Source organism: Trachurus trachurus (assembly GCF_905171665.1).
Source record: "Trachurus trachurus genome assembly, chromosome: 13".
NCBI classification, from domain to species: Eukaryota; Metazoa; Chordata; class Actinopteri; order Carangiformes; family Carangidae; genus Trachurus; species Trachurus trachurus.
The window spans coordinates 27990122-28010614 of NC_139892.1; the positions used below are offsets into that span (position 1 = coordinate 27990122).

Consider the following 20493-nt stretch of genomic DNA (forward strand, 5'->3'; position numbering starts at 1 on the left):
ACTATTTTGAAATGAAAGATGAGCTGAGTTTTCATAGACATTGCACTACAAGTCACATGCTGCACAAGTACAACACCTTTAAATCTGTAGAATTAAAGGTTTTCTCCCCTACATTACATTCATCAGATATGACAGTGGACTCAATAAGTTTGCTCCAACTGAAATTAAAATGTAAGTACAATCTGCCAAACAGGTGAACTAAGTCAGTTTACCTTTAGTTCTATGTAAATACTGTATTGCTATTTAGTCTGATTCTCAAAGCTCCACCCTAACTGCACTGTGTGTATAGTGATTGGGTGGAGCAATGTGCTGTTCAATATTTACCTAACCTACAACATAACTGAGGTGGAGCAGGATGAGGTCCGGACCTTGAGTATTCTTGTTCCTTTTTAGCTCGAAACTCTTAATGGAGAGATTAATGACAACACTGTGTGGACCATGGGTTTCTATACACTGTCCAGATGCACCTGCTATCTGTTTTGCCTTACTTTGCAGGTAGGAGAAGGTTTTATCTTGTGATCTCTGAAATTGTATCCCCTTCTGCTTTTACCTCACAGCTGTCATTGGCAACTCTGTGTATGAGTATTTGCAACTGTATGTGCCCTATGTCACAAACAGATTGTCTGGGGTTTAGACGAGGTGAGAATCCTGAATCCTCCAGAGGAGCCTCTGCCCGACCATCACCTGGAAATACTTTACTCTTGCGATGTGCCTGCTGCAGTACAGCTGGACTGTGTTGTATCTTTTGACACTGGCATCATTTCCACCTTCCCGCTAAGATGGTGGAGCTGCATCCCCGGTGACCCTAAAGTTAGGACTGTGGAGCTGAACCTGCCAGACTGGATGGTGTATCAAGCTGATGGGATTGTTCCAGAGTCTCAGTGGGTGCTGAGTTGTATGCTTCGGGCCTCGGTCAGATACAGTGGATTTGATGACACTGAGGGGTTTATCGTAGCTCAGGATGTGGCAGCTCTGGAGCCTAAGCCCTTCTTTAGTCGACCAGTCAAACAGCATCAACTCTGCCTTGCTTGGAGCACAGAAATGCTGCAATTAACTCAACGGTTTTTAAAGAGACGATGCTCTTTGGAGCAAGGTAAGGATGAATCAGCTCAGGTTCAACCAAACATAGTCCAAGGGGAGTGTTAGAGGCATGCATTTCCTAAAATCATAAGAACAATTTTGCATATCGATCCATTTTTAAATAAGAGTTATGGGATAAAATATATTTGTCATGCAGAAACGGTGCATTTGCTGTCTTCAATATATGCGTCAACTGAAGAAAACTTTGGGATCACAAAGAGCCTGGACCCTCACAGCAGTGAGGTTTTGGAGTATCTGCGTGTTAAAGCTGTCTCTTTTCCATGGTGAGACAAAAGTCACTTTGTGCACTGTTACACAGATACAGTCATATCTTTTTGCCTCACTTAAGGAAGTCCACATGTATTTTCCACAGGTGTTTGTTCTCTATCTGGATATTTGTGACAACACACTGCCAGGAACAGGTGTGCGGAGTGTTTCATCATATCGACTCTCAGAATAACTACGTCACTCCAACAATGTTCCTCACAAATACAGGTATAGTTCAGATTTTTCACTCACCTCACAGATACTCATTCATTTAACCAACCGGGACTTAGACCAGTGTCTCCTGTGGACAGGCCAGATCCACTTCCAGGTAAATGGAGAGTCTGAGGAATCTTCTGCATTTCTCTCTCCATTCAAAGTCCCTCTGAGTGAGTGGTGCCAAATCAGTTTGATGTTGCAGGGCCAAACAGTGAGTTGTCTCTCATTGATAATCAATATCATTAATAATAGTAGTAATATAAATTAAAGATAAAGTTGTCATTGTTTTTATATCTCAGGTTACTCTCTCCATGGTGTGTCTGCATCAGGAAGATAGACTGGTTCAATCTACAGAATATCTGTAAGTGTTCTCTTAACATGACAAAAGTGATTTTCCTGTATACACAGAAACAGAAATGCATTTAAATGTCCCTCTTGTCTATTATATTAACACTGTGTGTTACAGGCTGAGACATACTGTTGTGCTGGATGACACAGAGGGATATTTTGTGATTGGAGGAGGAAAATATGTCAAAGGTGTGGAGGGGTATTTTGGACCAGTGGTCTATTATCGCAACAGAATATCACCTCACAGCACGGTAATACACTGCAGCTGAGCTGCCCGCCCACAATTATTATCTGTCCCAGCTGCATTAGAGTCTGATGATTTCTCTCCTCTCTAGTCCGAAGGTGTGATTCCAAATGTTATTAAGGATGTGAACTTCACTGGATGGCTGCACAACTGTCAAGCATTTCGTCTGGAGTTGAACATGAAATTCAGGCGCTACTCTCACCTGGCCAAGCAGATGACGGATTCTGGTAATGGCCTTATACATCCACTAGATGGTGCTAAAATGACTATCTAAAATATTCTCTGCAGCCTGCACTAATGCTGCAAACAAACTGTGTGCATTTTTTTTTCTAGATACCTGTTTTGATGTTTTCCATAAGTGGGCTATAAAGGACGGACAACCATCAAATTCACAATGTGGTCAGTGGGAGGCAACTGTGTCTCACAGAAGACAAGCTGTAAAACTGTCCAAGTTCTTTGCTTTCAAACATGGTAAGAGGTAAACTGATTTATCTGACTACTGCGGCTCATCACCCCGTTCAAAACATAAGACACTTGAACTATCTACAGCACTGTTACAAGATAAGCTTGATGATTTAAAACTGTGTAAAGGGGATTACTTCTCACAATTGGTACTTGTGTTTCACTGGTAATAAAAATATGCATTTTCTTAACACCTAAATATCTACCTACCCCACCCCCCTTGATTTTCCATTAAGTAACTTAAAGAACGTGGTTATCATATTCCACACAGTCTCACAGTGTTACTGTATCTAACATATATTTTGAATCAGTTGGTTTCAGATTTATTTTATACTTACACTGAATAGTCAAACCTACCAGATTCCTTTAAATGGAAACATACATTCAGTCATATTTATCAAGTCATATTTATTCACATTGCTACAATTGCCAATTTTTTCTACAGTATTATATTACAGTATTATTCGCTAGTTAAGGGTTGTTTACTCACTATTTATTGATGATATATGTCTGTTATTTAACATAAACAACTGAAACAAGTTCCACTGCTGATGTACAGGAGGAAGAGGGATGAGCCTGCCAGCTGTGGGCAGAGCGCTGTACTCCTTATCACTTCATAAGCTGGGCAGAGCAAGCAGCACTAGAGTGGTCAGTGAAGTGTTACCACTCCTGCTCCAAGCTGGCTGCCTAGCTGATAACAGAGCTCTGTACCTGTCGTCAGTGCTCTACAGCACTGGCCTGGGAGTCAAGAAACAGCCCAATAAGGTGTGTGTGTGTGTGTGTGTGTGTGTGTGTGTGTGTGTGTGTGTGTGTGTGTGTGTGTGTGTGTGTGTGTGTGTGTGTGTGTGTGTGTGTGTGTGTGTGTGTGTGTGTGTGTGTGTTTGGCTCTGGATCTGGATCATAGCAAAATTCTACCTGTGGTGAACAACTTCAATTCATCAGTGTACTTGCATGCTCTTGTGTTTGGTGCAGGCTTGGCTACTAGCCCTGTTGGCAGCCCAGAAGGATGATCGATTAGCACTTCTGCATCTTGGGCACCTGCACCACGAGGGGCTTCATGGTCTCCCCATTGACCCAGACCTGGCCTATGCATATTATGCAAACATTGCTAAACAGACAACTTTAGACCGTCATAATCCCACACCAGAGCAGGTAACTGACTGGATAGTACTGATTTTGCACAACTCACATAACTTATATTAACATTTTCAATGCATGTCTTCATTCTCTATACATCTTAAATTTGCAGTGTAATTAACAATATAATTTGAATGATATTGAGCCTATGAATAACTGTAACATAAATGTTCAGGAGTAAATGTTACGGTGTTTATATCAATATATGCCAGTAGTGCCAGACATACAACAATTGTGCTGCAGAGGCTGGGAAGCAGCTCATACTCATCTAATCTCAAAGATTTGTTTTCATTTTATGTACCTGTGGATTTTTCAGATACACATGAGTTCATATGTGATACGGTTATGCATCTTCTGCTCCCCCTTTTCTGGGTATAATCTTCATATTTCTATCTCCTTTGCTTACCTTTGCTTTCCATACACATAATAGATAACAGAGCAATGTGATATTATTACAGTGCTGAAAAAATGTCCTATGTTTCATTCAGCTACAAAAGAAAATTTAAATGCTTTGACTTTTACATGTTTTCCCTCTTCTAGACATATGTTGAGGCTGTTTATCTTAACAATGATGAGGTGCTGAATCTCCAGACCAATGAGGACCATCATATCTTCCAATGGCTGAAACTACAGGCACGCAGGGGAGCAGCTGAAGCTGAGGTACCCTGTCATTGCTGAAAACAGTAGGGTCATGGTAATAAAAACAAACCTATGATGGATTTTAAGACATTCAGCCTCTGACTGTGTGTTCACACTACGAAAATGTTAAGTTGGCGTCTTAGAAGGTCACATGAACAAAGTGAGAGTATTTTATCATGCAATTTCGTTTCAAACTGACTTGCAATTGTCTTGCAGCAAGCACTTGCCCGCATGCTGTTCTGGGGTCAGCAGGGAGTGTCTCCAGACATCCAGAAGGCTGTGAAACACTACGAAAGGGGAGCAGTCCAATGGGGGGACCCAACGTCAATGTATGACTACGGTGTAGTCCTGCTGCAGGTCAGATTTACAGTTCTACAGTGATGTGATCCTCCTAAATGTCTAACAACTCCTTTGGTGGTATTAATATCCATTACATCATTATTATCTGAAAAAAAAAAAAGTTTTTTTTTTCCTATAGGGACATGGGGTTGAAAAGGATATTCCAAAAGCTGTCACTTTCTTCAAGAAAGCGATGGATCAGGTTCTGACATAATCACAGCATTACTACTGCCATCAGCCTGCTTTCTAGTCTGCACACCCTATATTACTTCTAATTTCATCCCACAGGGTTTTGTTCCTGCAATCAATGCCCTGGCCTGGTACTATGAGCAGTTTGAACAGGACTACAAGCAAGCAGTACAGCTGTGGGAACAAGCTGATCTCCTTGAGAGTGCAGATGCTGCTTTGAATCTTGGTGTCATGTATTCACAGGGTCTGTATCCAGGAAAAGCTGCTGACCAGGTGAACTCAGCTTTATCTTTTTCCTGGTATACTAAAGCACGAGTCTTGAATGACTGAATCAGAAAGTTAAAAATGTGTGTTTCCCACAGTATATGGCCTATAAGTTCTATCGAAAGTCAGCAGAGAGAGGGAACGTCAGGGGGGCAGTTTTACTCGCAGACTACTGGACCACTGGGATACCCGGCTATGTCAACCGACGTCCATTAGATGCTGTATTGTTAGTCACTTACGCTTTTATTCATTTAATTGATGTAGAATATTTGTTTATGTCATGACTGTTGTTTATGTCTGTTCAACTGCCTGCAGGTGGGCAAAATGGGCAGCTGAGCACAATGGATACCTGGGCAGTGTCTTACGGAAAGCCTTGGATTCATATCTCAAGAGTGACATGTAAACTATATTTCATTCACACTTGCCATGATCCTTATCCAGATCAAGCCAGTTGCAGCAAATTGACGTTCTAACTTCTAAACAGGATGAGCTCACTTTTGTATTTCCTGGTGGCTGCCGAGTCGGGGTACGCAGCCGCACAGTTCAATGTGGCTTACCTCTGTGAACAAAATGCAGTGAGTCCTATGAATGTAGCCTACATCTGACATTTCTCCATAATAGCTGTGTTGTGGATGTCATGTGACCATTTCTCTGCCTCTGGAATTTGTGTTCATTGTGTGTCAATAGCAAAGTTTTCTGGACCCTACTTTCGCATCATGCTGTATGTTGAGATATTACAACCTGACAATCCAGAGTCAAAATCCTGACACTTATGGTAAATCCCGATTTATTTATGAAATCTAAATATTTGAACACATTTTATTGTACCTCTAATTCTTTCATTCCTCCAGCCTTGATTAGAATGGGTGACCTGATGTATGAGGGACAGGCTGATGGACAGAAGAACTTGTTTTCTGCAGCAGAGATGTACAAACTGGCAGCACTCAGGGACGAACCACAGGTCTGCCTCATTTAAATCAATGTTCTTGCAGTGCGCATATGTTTTTTCACGGCTTCTTGATGTACGTCATACTGTTCGTCTACAGGGATGGTACAACCTTGGCGTCCTCGTTGACGAGGGTTTCAGGCTGCCTCTGTCAATACTGACTGAAGTGGGCCTCTCAGAGCTCTACCTAGCAGACAAGAGTTTGCTTCTAAGTGCTTTGTACAAAAGGTGTGTTCAAAGTGTATGTGTATGTATCTGTTGTCAAAGTGCTGCCCACTGTCTTCATTGTAAATCTGTAAGTAAAATGATTCTGTATTTTCTTCCAAAAGATGCAGAGACTCAGAAGACACAGACTCCTACTTGCCTTGTAGCCTTGCCCTATTCAGTGTGCATCTCCAGTCATTCCAAAAAGACTACAGTGCTGTTATCAAGGTCAGTGCAATGTATCAAAAATACATTTTTAATCAATGTTTAGATCTTAACGAAAAAGTTAGTGACATGAAGTTGGCCAAAGTAGCCTAGACTAATACTGCAATCAAGATTTTACCCAAGAAGAAGTACAAAAATGTTTGAATTAATGTAGTTTCCAGCTCTAAAATTACAGCAGCAGGTACATCAACAAAGACTTTCTGTTAAATTTACATTTGTGTCAACTAATTTCCCACAGATATCCACCGGTGTTGCCGTGGTGGCAGCTCCAACAATATTCCTAATCATCCTTGGTGCAGTCAGGAGACGTGTCCTGTCTCTCAGCTAGAGGCAGGATCTTAATTAACAGCAAAAGTTGTATGTAATCTGTATGTTTACTATAAAGGAATGTTTTGTAATTGCCTGAAATGTTTTTGGTTTGTAAGTTTCATGTTCTGACTTTGGAATTAATTTAAATGAACAATAAAGAGCTATTTCAATGAACAATGGAGAGCTTGAATAAGACATGTAGCTTGTAGTCAACTTTAAGATACTGTTGGTTTATCACTGAAGCCCCCCTAAAATATTCTTAAGCCCCCCCAAATAATTTGGTGTTCTTTTATTATGTGACTTTTTTATATATATATATATGTGACATATATTCTCCTTTGAAGAACCCCAGCTGTCACCGCATTTGTCTCTTGTTGTTTCTGATTTGTTTAATTTAATTAGTTTGTTGAGTGTGTGACCACCCCCCCTCCCAGCTGTGAGTTGGTTGCGCCCATGTAGCGGCGGCTTGTTTGAAGCTCCGCTCCGAGCCTGCAGTGACGGCTTCTTTTTACAGTCTATGAGTGACGGGCTGCAGGAGCTCTGATGTCAACAGAGGGAGAGAGTCAGTCCACCTGTAGCTAAAAGAGGACTAGCAGGCATCAGACAGTAAGCTACTACATCTCTAAATAGCAGTGTTGTCAAAATGACCGCGATAAAATTTGAATTCATGTGAAATATTAATTGCGTTGTAAACGGATCAGTTTTAAAGCTAGAGCGAAGATACATATATGAAACCAGGAGATGCGAGGCTTCTGTTGGTACCAACCATAGCATGATAGCTTGTCAGAAAACGGGCTAAATAATGCTCCAAAGTTCGGCTAGATTCTGGTGGGGAAAACTTTTAAACGGGGATCCTGAACACTCCTGTGTGTGTTCCTCTCTCTGTCTGTCTCATGCGCGCCGTGTGTGTGTGTGTGTGTGTGTGTGTGTGTGTGTGTGTGTGTGTGTGTGTGTGTGTGTGTGTGTGTGTGTGTGCTGTGTAGCCTATGTGTGTAATGTGTTACTGTAACATGCATCTGGTACTTTATAGCTTGGCTGTGTTAAAGAAAATAACATTTAGCAGTAAAAACAGATTATTTAAAGCAGAAGTGAGTGATATATTTGTGTTAATATAAGTCTTAAATAGTTATATCTTCCGACAGCAATCACTTACATAGAGTGTTTGGACTGAAACACGGGTCTCTCAGTCCCTCTGCTCTGCTCTGAGCCGAAGAGAAAACATTTATCGTATCCTACAGTTTTTATCCAATGAGGAGAGAGAACGGCATGCAGGGCTGTGTGTGCAGCCCATAGACTGTAAAAAGAATGGACGTAGCGTCCGTGACGTCACCCATTGGTTTGGGGGAGTCTGTTTTGTGCCGCTACTACGGGGGTTAGAACCGCGCCATGTTGGATTCTACTTGCCATATTTGGAGCGGTGCGGCCGTTGGCCGGCCGAGAGCCCGCCCACTGGCCTCGAAGCAGCGGTCGCCGGACCTGTCACTCAACGGTTCTGCGCCCTGATTGGCCAGAACTTTAACCCTAATAATAGTAAAACGGTAGAGTTTAAAAAAAATTCACCCCCCTCAGAGTGTGTGCGGGGGTAGAAACTATCGATTGAGACCAAAAAAATAAAATGTACCAGGCTGTAAATATGTTTTTTTAAGCTGTAAAATCGGCTATTTTAACATGGGGCTCGATTGGAGTTGCTCCCTTCTGGAGCCAGCCCCCAGCGACAACCGAGGGGATTGCAGCTTTTTGAATGCGGAAGTGAGCTTCACTTCTCAGACCGACAACTGCCCCCTTGGTGCAGCCAAGGAACGCCGTGAATGTGGTGACGTAGCGACGAGGACTGTTATGGTGCGTTCAAGGAAACTCGTATTTTTCCGACCGTGAAGTGGTACCAGTTCGATCTGGTACGAGTTCACCGGTCGGAAGTTACGAGTGGCCGTTATAGTAATATAGTAGTTATATGTTATAGTGACTTTCACCGGTAAAACAGGTCGGAAAAACACGAGTGGGTTGCCTGGAACGCTACAAAGTCGTAAGTTGTGACTTGAAGCTGTAATTTACGATTTCAAAAGCCTGCCTGGAACGCAGCATTAGCGAAAACGACCGGATCACTCACTTCTGCTTTAATGGATTAATTTAAAATACTAATGATATCTGGTGACACTGCAGGCAGCACAGACAGACAGGGAGAGAAATGCTGTAGGGAGAGGCCAGACAGAGACATGCCCTGAAGATGCAGAAGATCAGGTAAGACAGGAATATATAAAAACAGCATAATAACAATAAAGGCTAGGTATAAATATATATATATTTTTAAACCTAGTCCAAATAAAACTACTAATAAAAGCAGAATATTCAAATTAAAATGATTCTCAGGGTCAGTCATTTGCACAACCCCCCAATGTCTATTTCAGCTCAGAAAAAAAAAAAAATCTGAAATTTCTTGGTTGTGTAGAAGATGAAGGGGTTTCTAGGGTGAAATGTGCACTCTTTACCATAAATATCTGCTCCAGTTGGAGTCGCACTTCATTTCTGTTGTCTGGTCTTATTTGAATTGGAAAATGTGAGGAGGTCTGGGTGAAATCAAAATGAGCCAAAAACAGCTGTATTTGGATGGAGTGTATAACCATTATGACACAGGCTACTAGTGAAATATAATTAGTTTTCCAGTCCACCTGGACATATCCATGATAGTCTAACACCTGAAAAATTACTCTGGTTCACTTTTTTTAGCATCTACTTTTACACAGTAAAATTCAAAAGTAGTTGAATTCTTAGATTCAACTAGCCCATGATTCAATACTCTAAATTTACTCTAAATTCTAAATATTGTGTTTTTTCTGGGCCATTGTGAAAGTTTGTGCTTGCGCACTACATTTGCTCACATCCTGTGCATCTACTGGGGGCTAAGCCCCCCCTGTCCTTAAAACCTAGTGACGCCCCTGATTACCAAAGTGCTTACTAATAAGTAAAAGTGGTCAACGAGCTTGAATATTACATCAACTAACTTAAACCTACAGTACTGTTTTCTCATGGACAGTCTTGACTTTTTAGTCCTGACTCCTTAACTTAAGACAGTGTGCAAGAGCTTCCTTTGATCTAATTGTTTGACCATGCTTGTCTTCTCCTATGCACCTGTCTGTCCTTGTAGGCGTGCATACGTTTTTAGGCCCCATCCACACGAAAACGCGGCTTCACTGAATCCGATCTTTTTCTTAATCGTTTTGAAAAAAATCTCCGTAAACACGGCATCGTTTTCAAAAATATCTGCGTCCACACTGATCCAGTGAAATCGACCCAAAACGCTGTAGTACCTACATACTGCAGGCGTGTGTGGAGCGTGTGTGGCGCTGCCACACATAAACACAGCTAAAAAACAGCTGAAGAAGACGGGAAGTCCCCGCTGTAATTCAATAGAAGAAGTCCCCCGCTGTATTCAAACTCAAACATGGGATTAAATGTTGACATGGAGTCGTGTCAGAGTAAATATGATGATCAGTGATGATTAAACAGACGCGATTCAGCTGCAGCGTCTAGCGACGCGACGGCAGTCGGCCGTTGTTGTTGTTGTTACGTTACGTGCACAGACTGTCAGTGTGCAGCAGCTGCTGCAGCGGTGTGTGTGTGTCTCAGGTTACAGGTAGAGCGGCGGGGGGCATGACATCATCGTTTTAGAAAAAGTCCGTATTGGCCGTCCAGACGGATACGCTGGGGCGGCGTTTTCAAATTTTCCCACTCTGGGACCCGTTTTCAAAAAATACCGTTTTCACCCCCCTGAAAACGCCGGATCCGTGTGGACGCGAGGCCAATCCGATAAAGTATTTATCCGGATTCGAAAAAAACGAATTCGTCTGGACGGGGCCTTAAGCTCTCCTGGAAAACCACTTCAAGGGCACAACTTTTATGGTATCACATTTTGTATTTTTCAATCTGTAAAATGGAATGAATATTTTTATCCCTGCATTTTTGTCTGTCTGTCCTTGTAGGCGTGCATAAGTTTTTAGTGGTTTAGTCCTGACTCCTGAAAATCACATCCCAGATCCGTCCCACTTGATACAGTATCACTGCAACTACCATTGAGGACACTGGGATCAATATTTTCTCTGTTAATGTTAGAGGGAGTTGAGTAACCTGGGCACAGTTTATGTGTGATGGGTTTGTGTAAGCTAGTGTGAACAAAAGACAAAAGCAGGTTTTACAAACAATATAGTTAGATGGTGCATTTCTTTTCCTGCTACCAGGAACATAGACATGCTAGTATGTAAAATGTAGGACAAAGCTAGGGTTTTTCTTCTAAATGCATTGTGAATTACATTTTTCCACAGTTTTTGCAGGTTGTTGTTGATTTAGCGTGAAATTGTGAATTTCCTTGGTGTGTGGATGGTATATTCTTGTGGGCTTTTTCACCTTTAATTTTTGGCCTTTAATTTGATCTGTGGCCTACAACACGATAGCTTATCTCTAAACTATAGCTGCAGCTACTTTTCATCCTCCTACAGGGGTGCAGTTCCTCCCCAAGGCTCAAGGGATCACTGTAACAGAAATGTGTAAGAAAAAATTAGGCTAATTTTTTTCAACCAACTTTGCAATGTCACACATGTGTTTGGTGAGTAGATATTTTCGATTTTCCCTATTTCAAATGTTGTCTTCAAATGTTAGTTTGTGTTCCACCCTATACGTGACAATTTTGTACAATAATGATATTGAGAGGATTGGTACTTTACTGAATAGAGGCAGGGGTTAGATTTAAGATTCTTAAAGATACTAACAATGATGATGCTAGTTTATGTTTATACCATGGTCTGGGTGAATACTCGATTCTGATTGGGTGACCGTTAAAAAGTGATAATAGTTGATGATGACTACATCATTGAAAGTCCTTGAATAAATAAGATTTATACATCAAAATTTTTTTTATTTTTTTATTTATTTTTGGTAGGGTCGCACCAGTGAAGTGTCTGCATAGGTAGTTGCCCCCCTGTGTGTGTGTGGTCAGTGTCATCAGCAACAGATCTGTGTGTTCATTTCAGACTCAGCTGTTAGTATCATAGCTATTTGTCGTATCGCTCATAAGTTGCGCAGTTGGGGTGATGTCGATGTTCTGTTGACTTTGATTTGGACAGGGCGTAAATAGAAAGCTAAATCTAAATAGACTGTCCAGGCTAGAAAATACTTATTTGTGTGGTAAATAGTGAGTAGCCCAATTATGGTACAATAATACTTTGGCAAAAGTACCAGATTATGATTATTAGTTTATTTGGTGTGTTAATTTGTCAGTGTTGCTCTTCACTCTTGATGTTCGTAACATTATTCCACTTTCATTATATTTGTGTTTAGCAGTAACAGAGATGCCAAAAAAAAAAAAAAACGAAAGGCAAGGGATCCTCCAGAGATGATCTCTGGACACTAGCTGGAGGAGAGCATTTCCTTTCATTGGATATTTTGAATCAAGACCAGTCATTCTGTTCAGAAGTGTGGTCAAATTTGTCCCTAAAGAGTTTTGGAAATGAAAATCAAAAAAACAAGAAATGGCTCCACTCTCTATGGACATACAATCGGCGTGATATTAGGGAAAAGATCAAGGCACAGGCCTGTATTTCAAAAGGCCACCCACTGGTGGAAACATATATATTTTCCATTCAGTGACTCAGAGCAAGATAGGGTGAATACAGAATAAGAGGTGAGAAGTGTTAAAAAGAGGCACAGCAAAAAAAGATGCAGTGTTCCAGGACACAGATCAAGATTCTGCCAAAAGTCAGAGGGAAATGGTGGAAGAGCAAGACACAGAAGACTGTGACAGTCCAGTGTCCCCTAAAAGTGTCAGATCTGATGTTTCCATGAGTGATCCAGAGTCTGCACTAAAAGAAGGCATGAGTGGTGTTGGAAAGAGGCACAGCAAGAAAAAAGCTGTTGTGTTACAGATGATGATTCTGAAGAAAGTCAGAGGGACATCGCAGAAGGACAAGAGACAGAAGGCTCTGACAGTCCAGTGTCCCCTAAAAGTGGAAGATCTGATCAGAGTGATGGAGTGTTTATCAAGGTGCCATCCACGGCCAAGAAATTCACAATTTCAACCATATTTAACTTTCCATGCCATTTGCAAGTTCTCCACCTGTCAGGCAAGGTACATTATTAGAATGAAAAACAAGCCTAGTCGGCATCAGCCCAACATAAGAATGGCTGTTATTTGTCATGCAATTAAACATTTGAAAACAGAGACACGGTTCAGGCCAGCAACCAATATTCGCAGGGGCAAAATCACAAAATCTGTAGTCACAGGAGTGAGTGCAGAATACTACAGGAGACTGCGCACCACTCCAGTTTCAGAACTTGTGTCAGGAAACCTGACAAAAAGTCTCAATAAGAACATAGAGTAATCGCTGCAGAAGTGCAGAAAAGCAGAAAATTACATGACAATGTTCTCCTAGAAATGCAGCTTATGCAAGACATAATAAAGGAATTATAGTATGCCAGGATATGTACATCATCTGCAAGTGAACCCCTTGCGATACACATATACACAGAGTACCTGGATGCCACTGGGGGGATTGTGTCGAAGCCTCCTGAAGACAAGCGAAGAGTCCTTTATTATGCTATGGCCTTGCCAGGACATGGTCAAGATGCCCTGCCCCTCCCAGTCACCAAGATGATATCCAATGAGCACAGTGTACCTCCCCTTACTTTCTGGCTGATGCAATTTCTTTTGAAATTGTCGAAATATACATCTCTCAGGGTGCATAAGGTAGAGACAGATTATAGTTGGGCATTAATTCAGGCTGTACTACTAGCATTCAACAAGAAGAGCATGGGTGCATACCTGAAGAGAACATTTTCCATTATCCAGAGGCAACAGAAATGGGCAGATATAAAACCTTTCACAGTGCTTCATCTGTGGTCTGCTCACATCATTAAGGCAGTGAATTGCAGCATTGGTAGGAAGACCAATGAAAAGTCTCTCAGAGAGTTTTCAACCTTCATTTTTGCAAGGCTGCAGAACACAGTCGATTTGAAGACTGCATGTCGATTTGATTTGATCTATACCTTGTTATGAATGCCAATAAAAGTATTCAACAGTCGATTTGAAGACTGCATGTCGCATCTTTAGATACTTCTGCAATGCTTTGCTGACAGAACATCTGAATGACAACGTCCAAAGCAGTTGAAGGCACTTATTTCAAAGAGCAAGAGTCAAGAGCATGAGGATCACATGGAGGCAGAGTTGTACAGGTGGAAGGATGCAGAGATTGGGAGGGCTGTCAAAACACTTGTTGGAAGCTCTCCATACTCAAGAGAATTCAGAAGAATCTATAAGGAAGTAAGATCAGCGTCAGAAGGAGAGCAGGAAAGTGTCCATGTTTCAGATCCTTACCATTGCCCCCAACATAATAAAAGTTCTTCTGGACAACTACATGGCCATTTACCCTCTTTGGAGTGGTGCCATGTTGGGAGACAAAAAACACAGAGAAGCAGACCTGGAGCAAGGCCAAACTAGAGACACAAACTGGCTGCCATATTGAGAATTGGTTTGGGGTTGTGAAACAAAACATTCTCAAAAAGAAGAAATCACAGGCCATCAGAATTCATCAGAAAAATATATGGTTCACTTCAAGGAAGATGCACTGAACATATCCTCAGACATCAACTTCCAACTTCCAGAGGACCTCCTTATCAGACCACTCTGTCCCAAAAAGAATGTGGATGTAGCTGAAGAGAGATGCGCAGAGCACGGATCACTAAGATAAACTGACCAATCCAAATAATATTCCGCACCTAAAAATGAACCAAGTTTTCAACCTTCATTTTTGCAAGGCTGCAGAACACAGTCGATTTGATTTGATCTATACCTTGGTATGAATGACAATAAAGGTATTCAACAGTCGATTTGAAGACTGCATGTCGCATCTTTAGATACTTCTGCAATGCTTTGCTGACAGAACATCTGAATGACAACGTCCAAAGCAGTGTTGACTTTCTGAAGGCACTTATTTCAAAGAGCAAGAGTCAAGAGCATGAGGATCACATGGAGGCTGTCCCAAAATGAATGTGGATTTAGCTGAGGAGAGATGGGCAAAGCACGGATCACTAAGATAAACTGCCGAATCCAAATAATATTCCGCACCTAAAAATGAACCAAAAACTAAAAGAAAAGAGAAAGAGAGCAGGTCAAAAGCAAAAAAGGCGAAAAGACAGGAGTAAAGCAGAAACAGGACGACAGAGAAAAATAAGGAGAACAAAAGAGGGGAAATGACTTCACAAACAGCAGGCACAGAGAAACAGAAGTGGAGAGAAGAGGTATTTGTATACACAAAATAAGTGTTGCAGTTGGTATTAATTATGAACCAGGCAAAATCATCTTAAATCATGTCCCTTATACTAAAGATGCTGGGGGAACAACCTCAAACAGAACTAGTAGTGGCAGTTATTAAATCACCTCCTTATGCCTTTACTTTGAGGCATGCAGACTTGGTAACACTATGACCACATCAACTTCTGAATGGTGAGGGAAGTTATCAAATTTAGACACAGCCGAAATGATCTCACTTTTATAAATTAATGCGGAGTTCTTAAGAATATAAAGGAAAATGTGTAATGGACATACAACAGCTAATATTTCATTTCCAGCACACTTATCGCATGAACTTGACTTTCTGACTTGATCTGACGTCTGACGCTGCTGTGGCGATGCGCCGGGGACACAGAACTAGCTAGCCTACTGCATAACAGGAGCAATAAAAGAAATCTTCGGATTCATTCATTTAGACCTAAAAACAGGCGCGGCGCCAGGATTTCAATTTTGGACGGGCCACAGTAATTTTGGATGGGCCACTACTTAGGAAAAAATAACACTAATACATAGAGTTGAAAATTATTCCTGAATGACTCGTTCGTGTCTATATTGCCTTGAAAGCACACATCTGCTGAGACCTATGGCTGAGACGAGCTTTGACAGCGCGGTGCGCCGCTCTCTCTCCTGTTAAAAGTTAATCTAGCTCACCCAGCGGACCCCTCTCTCTCTCTCTCGCTCTCACTGTTAATTATGTGTTTATAATACACGAAAAGCAAAATCAAATCAGAAATGCGTAGCCCACTTCTTTTTTAACTCACAGACATTTATTTTCATAAAGTAATAAAATATCTCGACATTTTGCCATCGTTAACATTGAGACAAAAGGCTGCAGGAATGGAAGAAGAATTCGGCAAATCATCTTATCACGCAAAAAGGAACAACAAACAGGTTTTGCACAATGGTTTGCACAGATAGGCTAAGTCTTAAAATATGTGCAACACCTTCTCATCACAATCCACGCCATCTACACAGTTACGTTATCAGCTCAGCTGTTAAAACCCAACTCATCAGGACACGATGACCACCACTCACATTAAACAAACCGTTAACAATTAATAATCCACACTCAAACCGTTAACTGTACTCAACAAGCTGTTATTACAAGGTTTACAGCAGATATGACAGACAACCTGGGCCGTGTGTGTGCGTGTATAAGAAAGGGAGGGAGAGAGGAAAAGTAGGTAAAAGCTGCTAGCTGTTAGCTACCGTAGCTCAGGCGTCAGTCTCCCGTCAGGTAAAAGCTGCCGTTTATTCCTCAAATGAAGCTCACGTTGAGCCTCTCCGGTACAGTTATCCATCACTGCTGTTGAATTAGCTGCTAAACTGCTGGAAGCTAAAACCAAGGGGGCGTCTGTTTGTTTACAATTCACGAAAGCAACGTGAATGTACGTGCCGCTCACACTCAGTAGAGTTACGCAATGAGGCAGCGTAGCCTGCCCTCTGCCTCCCTGGGTGTGATTATCCTGCGGGGGGTCATCCCTATGTTCCCACAGCCCTATGTTCCCTCAGCCCTATGTTCCCTCATTTCTAACTTTTGTCGTCACTGAAAATTAGGTCCTATGTTCCCTCAGCCCTATGTTCCCTCATTTCTAACTTTTGTTGTCACTGAAAATTGGGCCCTATTCCCACAGCCCTTTGGTCCCACCATTGGTTGGGTTTAGGCAATGAAGAAAGGAGTTGGTTAAGTTTAGTAAAAATACCAGGTAGAGGCTAGACAGGCCAGATAGACAGAGTCCAGATAGGTAGAGAGAGTCCAGAGGGAACATAGGGCTGAGGGAACATAGGGCTGAGGGAACATAGGCACGCTCCCATCTTGCGGCACTCGGCCGCGAATCACACCCGTGCTACAGTACAACAGCACTAGATCCCTCTCATTGCTTAAATGAAAATCACCAAATAAAATAAAATGCTGACATATTTAAACCTGTGGTTAAGTTATGTGAAATAAAAATAAATAAATAATTAAACCTTAGATTAACTAAAGTTATGTTCACCCTGTCATTTTGGATGGGCCAGTTGTACAAGTGGGTGGGCCCAGGCCCGTTAGGCCCACCCAGAGCGATAGATATAACAGAGTGGCGACAGCCTTTGATGTCGCCGCCAGCGCGGTCACGTGGTTCATGTAGCTCCCAATAGAGTGCCGAAGCGGAAGCAGGAAGTAACGGCCCCATGGGTCCTCAATTCGAAAAAAGGCTCCATAGAAATGAACGAGACACCAAGATTTATTTCGTGATCCGATTGAATTGTGCCATGACAAAAAAATATGTCCTCTACCTGTTTAAAGGGATAGTTCAACATTTTTGAAAATTGGCCCATCGCCATGATCCCCCTAGTAATAGCAGTAGGTTCGTTACCTTTAATTGTTGGTCCAAGCTGCTTTTAGATCGGGGGAGAAGAATACCGAGCGGCGCAGCTACACTACGGAGGCTAATGGAATTTCTTGGTTTTGCTCATCAAACTCAGCAAATACACAACCAAAAAACTCAAAAACTCTGTGGTGGACAAGTTGTGACCTGCACATTTACCACGCTATGAGATTATAGCGGAAAGTTAAGAGAAGTGAAGCAAATACTCGGAACTACTTTCTTCAGTGAACCACTGGTCGGAGGGACACAGTGTGCGCACCTCAGCCAGTGCCGTAGTATACGGACGTATCTGCAGTAAACAGGCGCTTTTGAAATCACTCCGCCGAGCAGCCGTTTAGAGTGTAAAGTCCGACTTTGCCTCTAAAACAACTCCATCTCGCAACTTTCCGCTATTATCTCATAGCGTGGTGAATGTGCAGGTCACAACTTGTCCACCACAGCATTTTTGAGTTTTTTGGTTGTGTATTTGCTGAGTTTGATGAGCAAAACCAAGAAATCCCATTAGCCTCCGTAGTGTAGCTGCGCCGCTAAAAGCAGCTTGGACCAACAATTAAAGGTAACGAACCTACTGCTATTACTAGGGGGATCATGGCGATGGGCCAATTTTCAAAAATGTTGAACTATCCCTTTAAAACATCACGTTTCATGCCGAGAAATCAGCAGTTTATCGTAAAACGGCAACAGAAGAATGTATTTTGTGTGACGACGCTCTACGGACTACAGATCTGTGTCCCACAAAAAATACGTCACCAACTGACACGGGAAAGGGCGGCATTTGGTGTGTGACGTCACCTACGCGACTTGTAGTCTTTCTGGTTACGGATTCTTCGGAATTTTATTTTACAATAGGTTTACACCAAACTGCTGATTTCTCGGCATGAAACGTGATGTTTTAAACAGGTAGAGGACATATTTTTTTGTCATGGCACAATTCAAACGGATCACGAAATAAATCTTGCAGTCTCGTTCATTTCTACGGAGCCTTTTTTCGAATTGAGGACCCATGGAGCCGTTACTTCCTGCTTCCGCTTCGGTTCCAAACGAGGCTGCCGCTGTCATGTTCTGCTATGGGACAGACAGCACTGAGCTTGCTTTTGGACGGTAAATATTAAAAAATAAACCGTACAAAGGTGTATTTACAACTGTTACTGAATTACTGTATGTACATCAATGTCAGTTTTCAAACAAAAGGCAAAATCTTCTTGCTTCAAGGTTTTATTTGTCACTCTAAAGTGAAGATTAGCCTGCCCTACAGTAAAAATGGCATAAGAAGAGGAGTAAAGCAATATATTAAGTGGGAATATATACATTTAAGCATCAAAGATGTTCAATCAAACCCACACAGTTTGAAACAACGTTCAAAACACACACAGCCAGTATCACAACTAAACATAAAGCCCGTTAGCTTAATGCTAACGTATAATGCAAAACCTCATAGACGGGCTAACAGAAATTAGCATCGATATCGCCATTTCGCGGCAACCAAGCCATAGCAGTAAAGCTGCCAAAACCTGGCTTTAGCGCTGTCAACACGTCACAGTTTTAATATTTTTTTCATGCAAGAAAGTCACCGTTTAATCCGGAGTGTGTGGTCAGTTCATAACGTTTGTTGGGAACTTGCACCGATGTTTGTTCTGGGAGAAGTGCAGAGTCTGTGTGAGCCCCGACCGGGGACCAGGGGCAGCGGCTGTCACAGCAGCAGCAGCCGCTCTACTGAGCTGATCTGCCGGCGGGCCGACCGTCCTCCTCCCGTCGGAGGAAACGAGCCAAGTAACGTATCCGCATGCTTTTAGAGGTTTACTGCTGGCTGGTTAAATTATTTTTAAGAGATTAATGTTGGTCTTATTGATGAAAATTAACAACTGTGTCAGTGGTATTAGTTTGTTTGAATGAAAAGTGAGCAGGACTGCTTCTGGGCTACGGACTGAAATCACCACAGTTACGTAAATAAATAAATGTTTTTCAATGAACCGATCAGTCTAATAATTTTTATTTTGTTAAGTCAACATGGTTACTGTACTTGGGAAAGATTATTACCACTTTATGACTTAAAATTGGTCGGTATTTCATCAACGTAGCTCAGTAGTTTCTTGCTGTGCAGCCATAGAAACAGACGTGGTCCAGCGCCGCGGGAGGAATGTTTGGAACTATTGAGGGCTCCATAACCCGGAAGTCGGCCCGCCATTTTTTACAACGGAGTCCTATGGGAGTGTCGCCACTCTGTTATATCTATAGCTCTGGGCCCACCCATAACGCCGCGCCTGCCTAAAAATATTAAGAAACTAATAGCCCCAGGTTGAATTTGCCTGGAATTGTCCTTTAAGTTACTTTTATGTATGTGTCTCTGAAACGCACATCGCATGTCACTGTGAACCAAAATGTACTAGTAGGCTAATGTCAGGTGCTGGTACTTCCAATGTCCAGTGTAGTGATTGATGGTGATGCTCACATGCCTGCAAAATGTAAATAACTTGAAAGTAAGAGGCTCACTGGTATTGAAGATATGGTAGTCTGACTGACATTGCACATTTCTCAGTGTTGGACCAACACTGTTTACCGCTGTTGTACTGTTTTTTTTTCTTCTTTTCTTAATTATTTTTTTTTTTAAGGCTGCATCATTTGACTGTCATTTACCTTTCATCCTGTGATAAAAGAAGACATTTCTTCGTAGCTAATACTTTTTCTGCATTGTGATTTTCCAAAGTCCAGTTAAGAGGTTTGCTTTCTAGTGCTTCAGTACGATCCTGCATGTGATTTAAGTGCCAAGCAGCCAGGCTTGAGATTTGGAACTCAAAAGCTGAAATGTACACTGATGAATACAAAGGAAACTGCGGCATTGGAGGGAATGTGAAATCAAATTAATTACCTCAGCCATTTTTACTCGTTGCACATTCTGACTTACCAAGAATGCAGCTCCTGA

At 41.8% G+C, this 20493-nt stretch overlaps 1 protein-coding gene across 1 annotated transcript; it reads left to right on the plus strand.

Moving 5' to 3' along the window:
• Positions 1-361: 361 nt before the first annotated feature.
• LOC310995561 (protein sel-1 homolog 3) lies at positions 362-6961 on the plus strand. The gene is made up of 23 exons (XM_083984652.1): positions 362-495; positions 619-1093; positions 1238-1364; positions 1454-1575; positions 1659-1774; positions 1863-1924; positions 2030-2162; positions 2247-2382; positions 2489-2626; positions 3177-3382; positions 3590-3769; positions 4295-4414; positions 4610-4750; positions 4872-4934; positions 5021-5194; positions 5284-5411; positions 5501-5584; positions 5670-5760; positions 5873-5960; positions 6037-6146; positions 6232-6359; positions 6461-6563; positions 6799-6961. Exons 1-23 carry the CDS (start codon positions 439-441, stop codon positions 6886-6888), a joined length of 3072 nt encoding a protein of 1023 aa, XP_083840778.1. The 5' UTR covers positions 362-438; the 3' UTR covers positions 6889-6961.
• Positions 6962-20493: the final 13532 nt, after the last annotated feature.

Coding starts and splice junctions, on each gene's coding strand:
- LOC310995561 (XM_083984652.1), top strand. CDS start 439: ATGGGTTTCTATACACTGTCCAGATGCACCTGCTATCTGTTTTGCCTT. Junction 5,585..5,669: donor TCATATCTCAAGAGTGACAT/GTAAACTATATT, acceptor ACTTCTAAACAG/GATGAGCTCACTTTTGTATT. Junction 5,761..5,872: donor ACCTCTGTGAACAAAATGCA/GTGAGTCCTATG, acceptor GTGTGTCAATAG/CAAAGTTTTCTGGACCCTAC.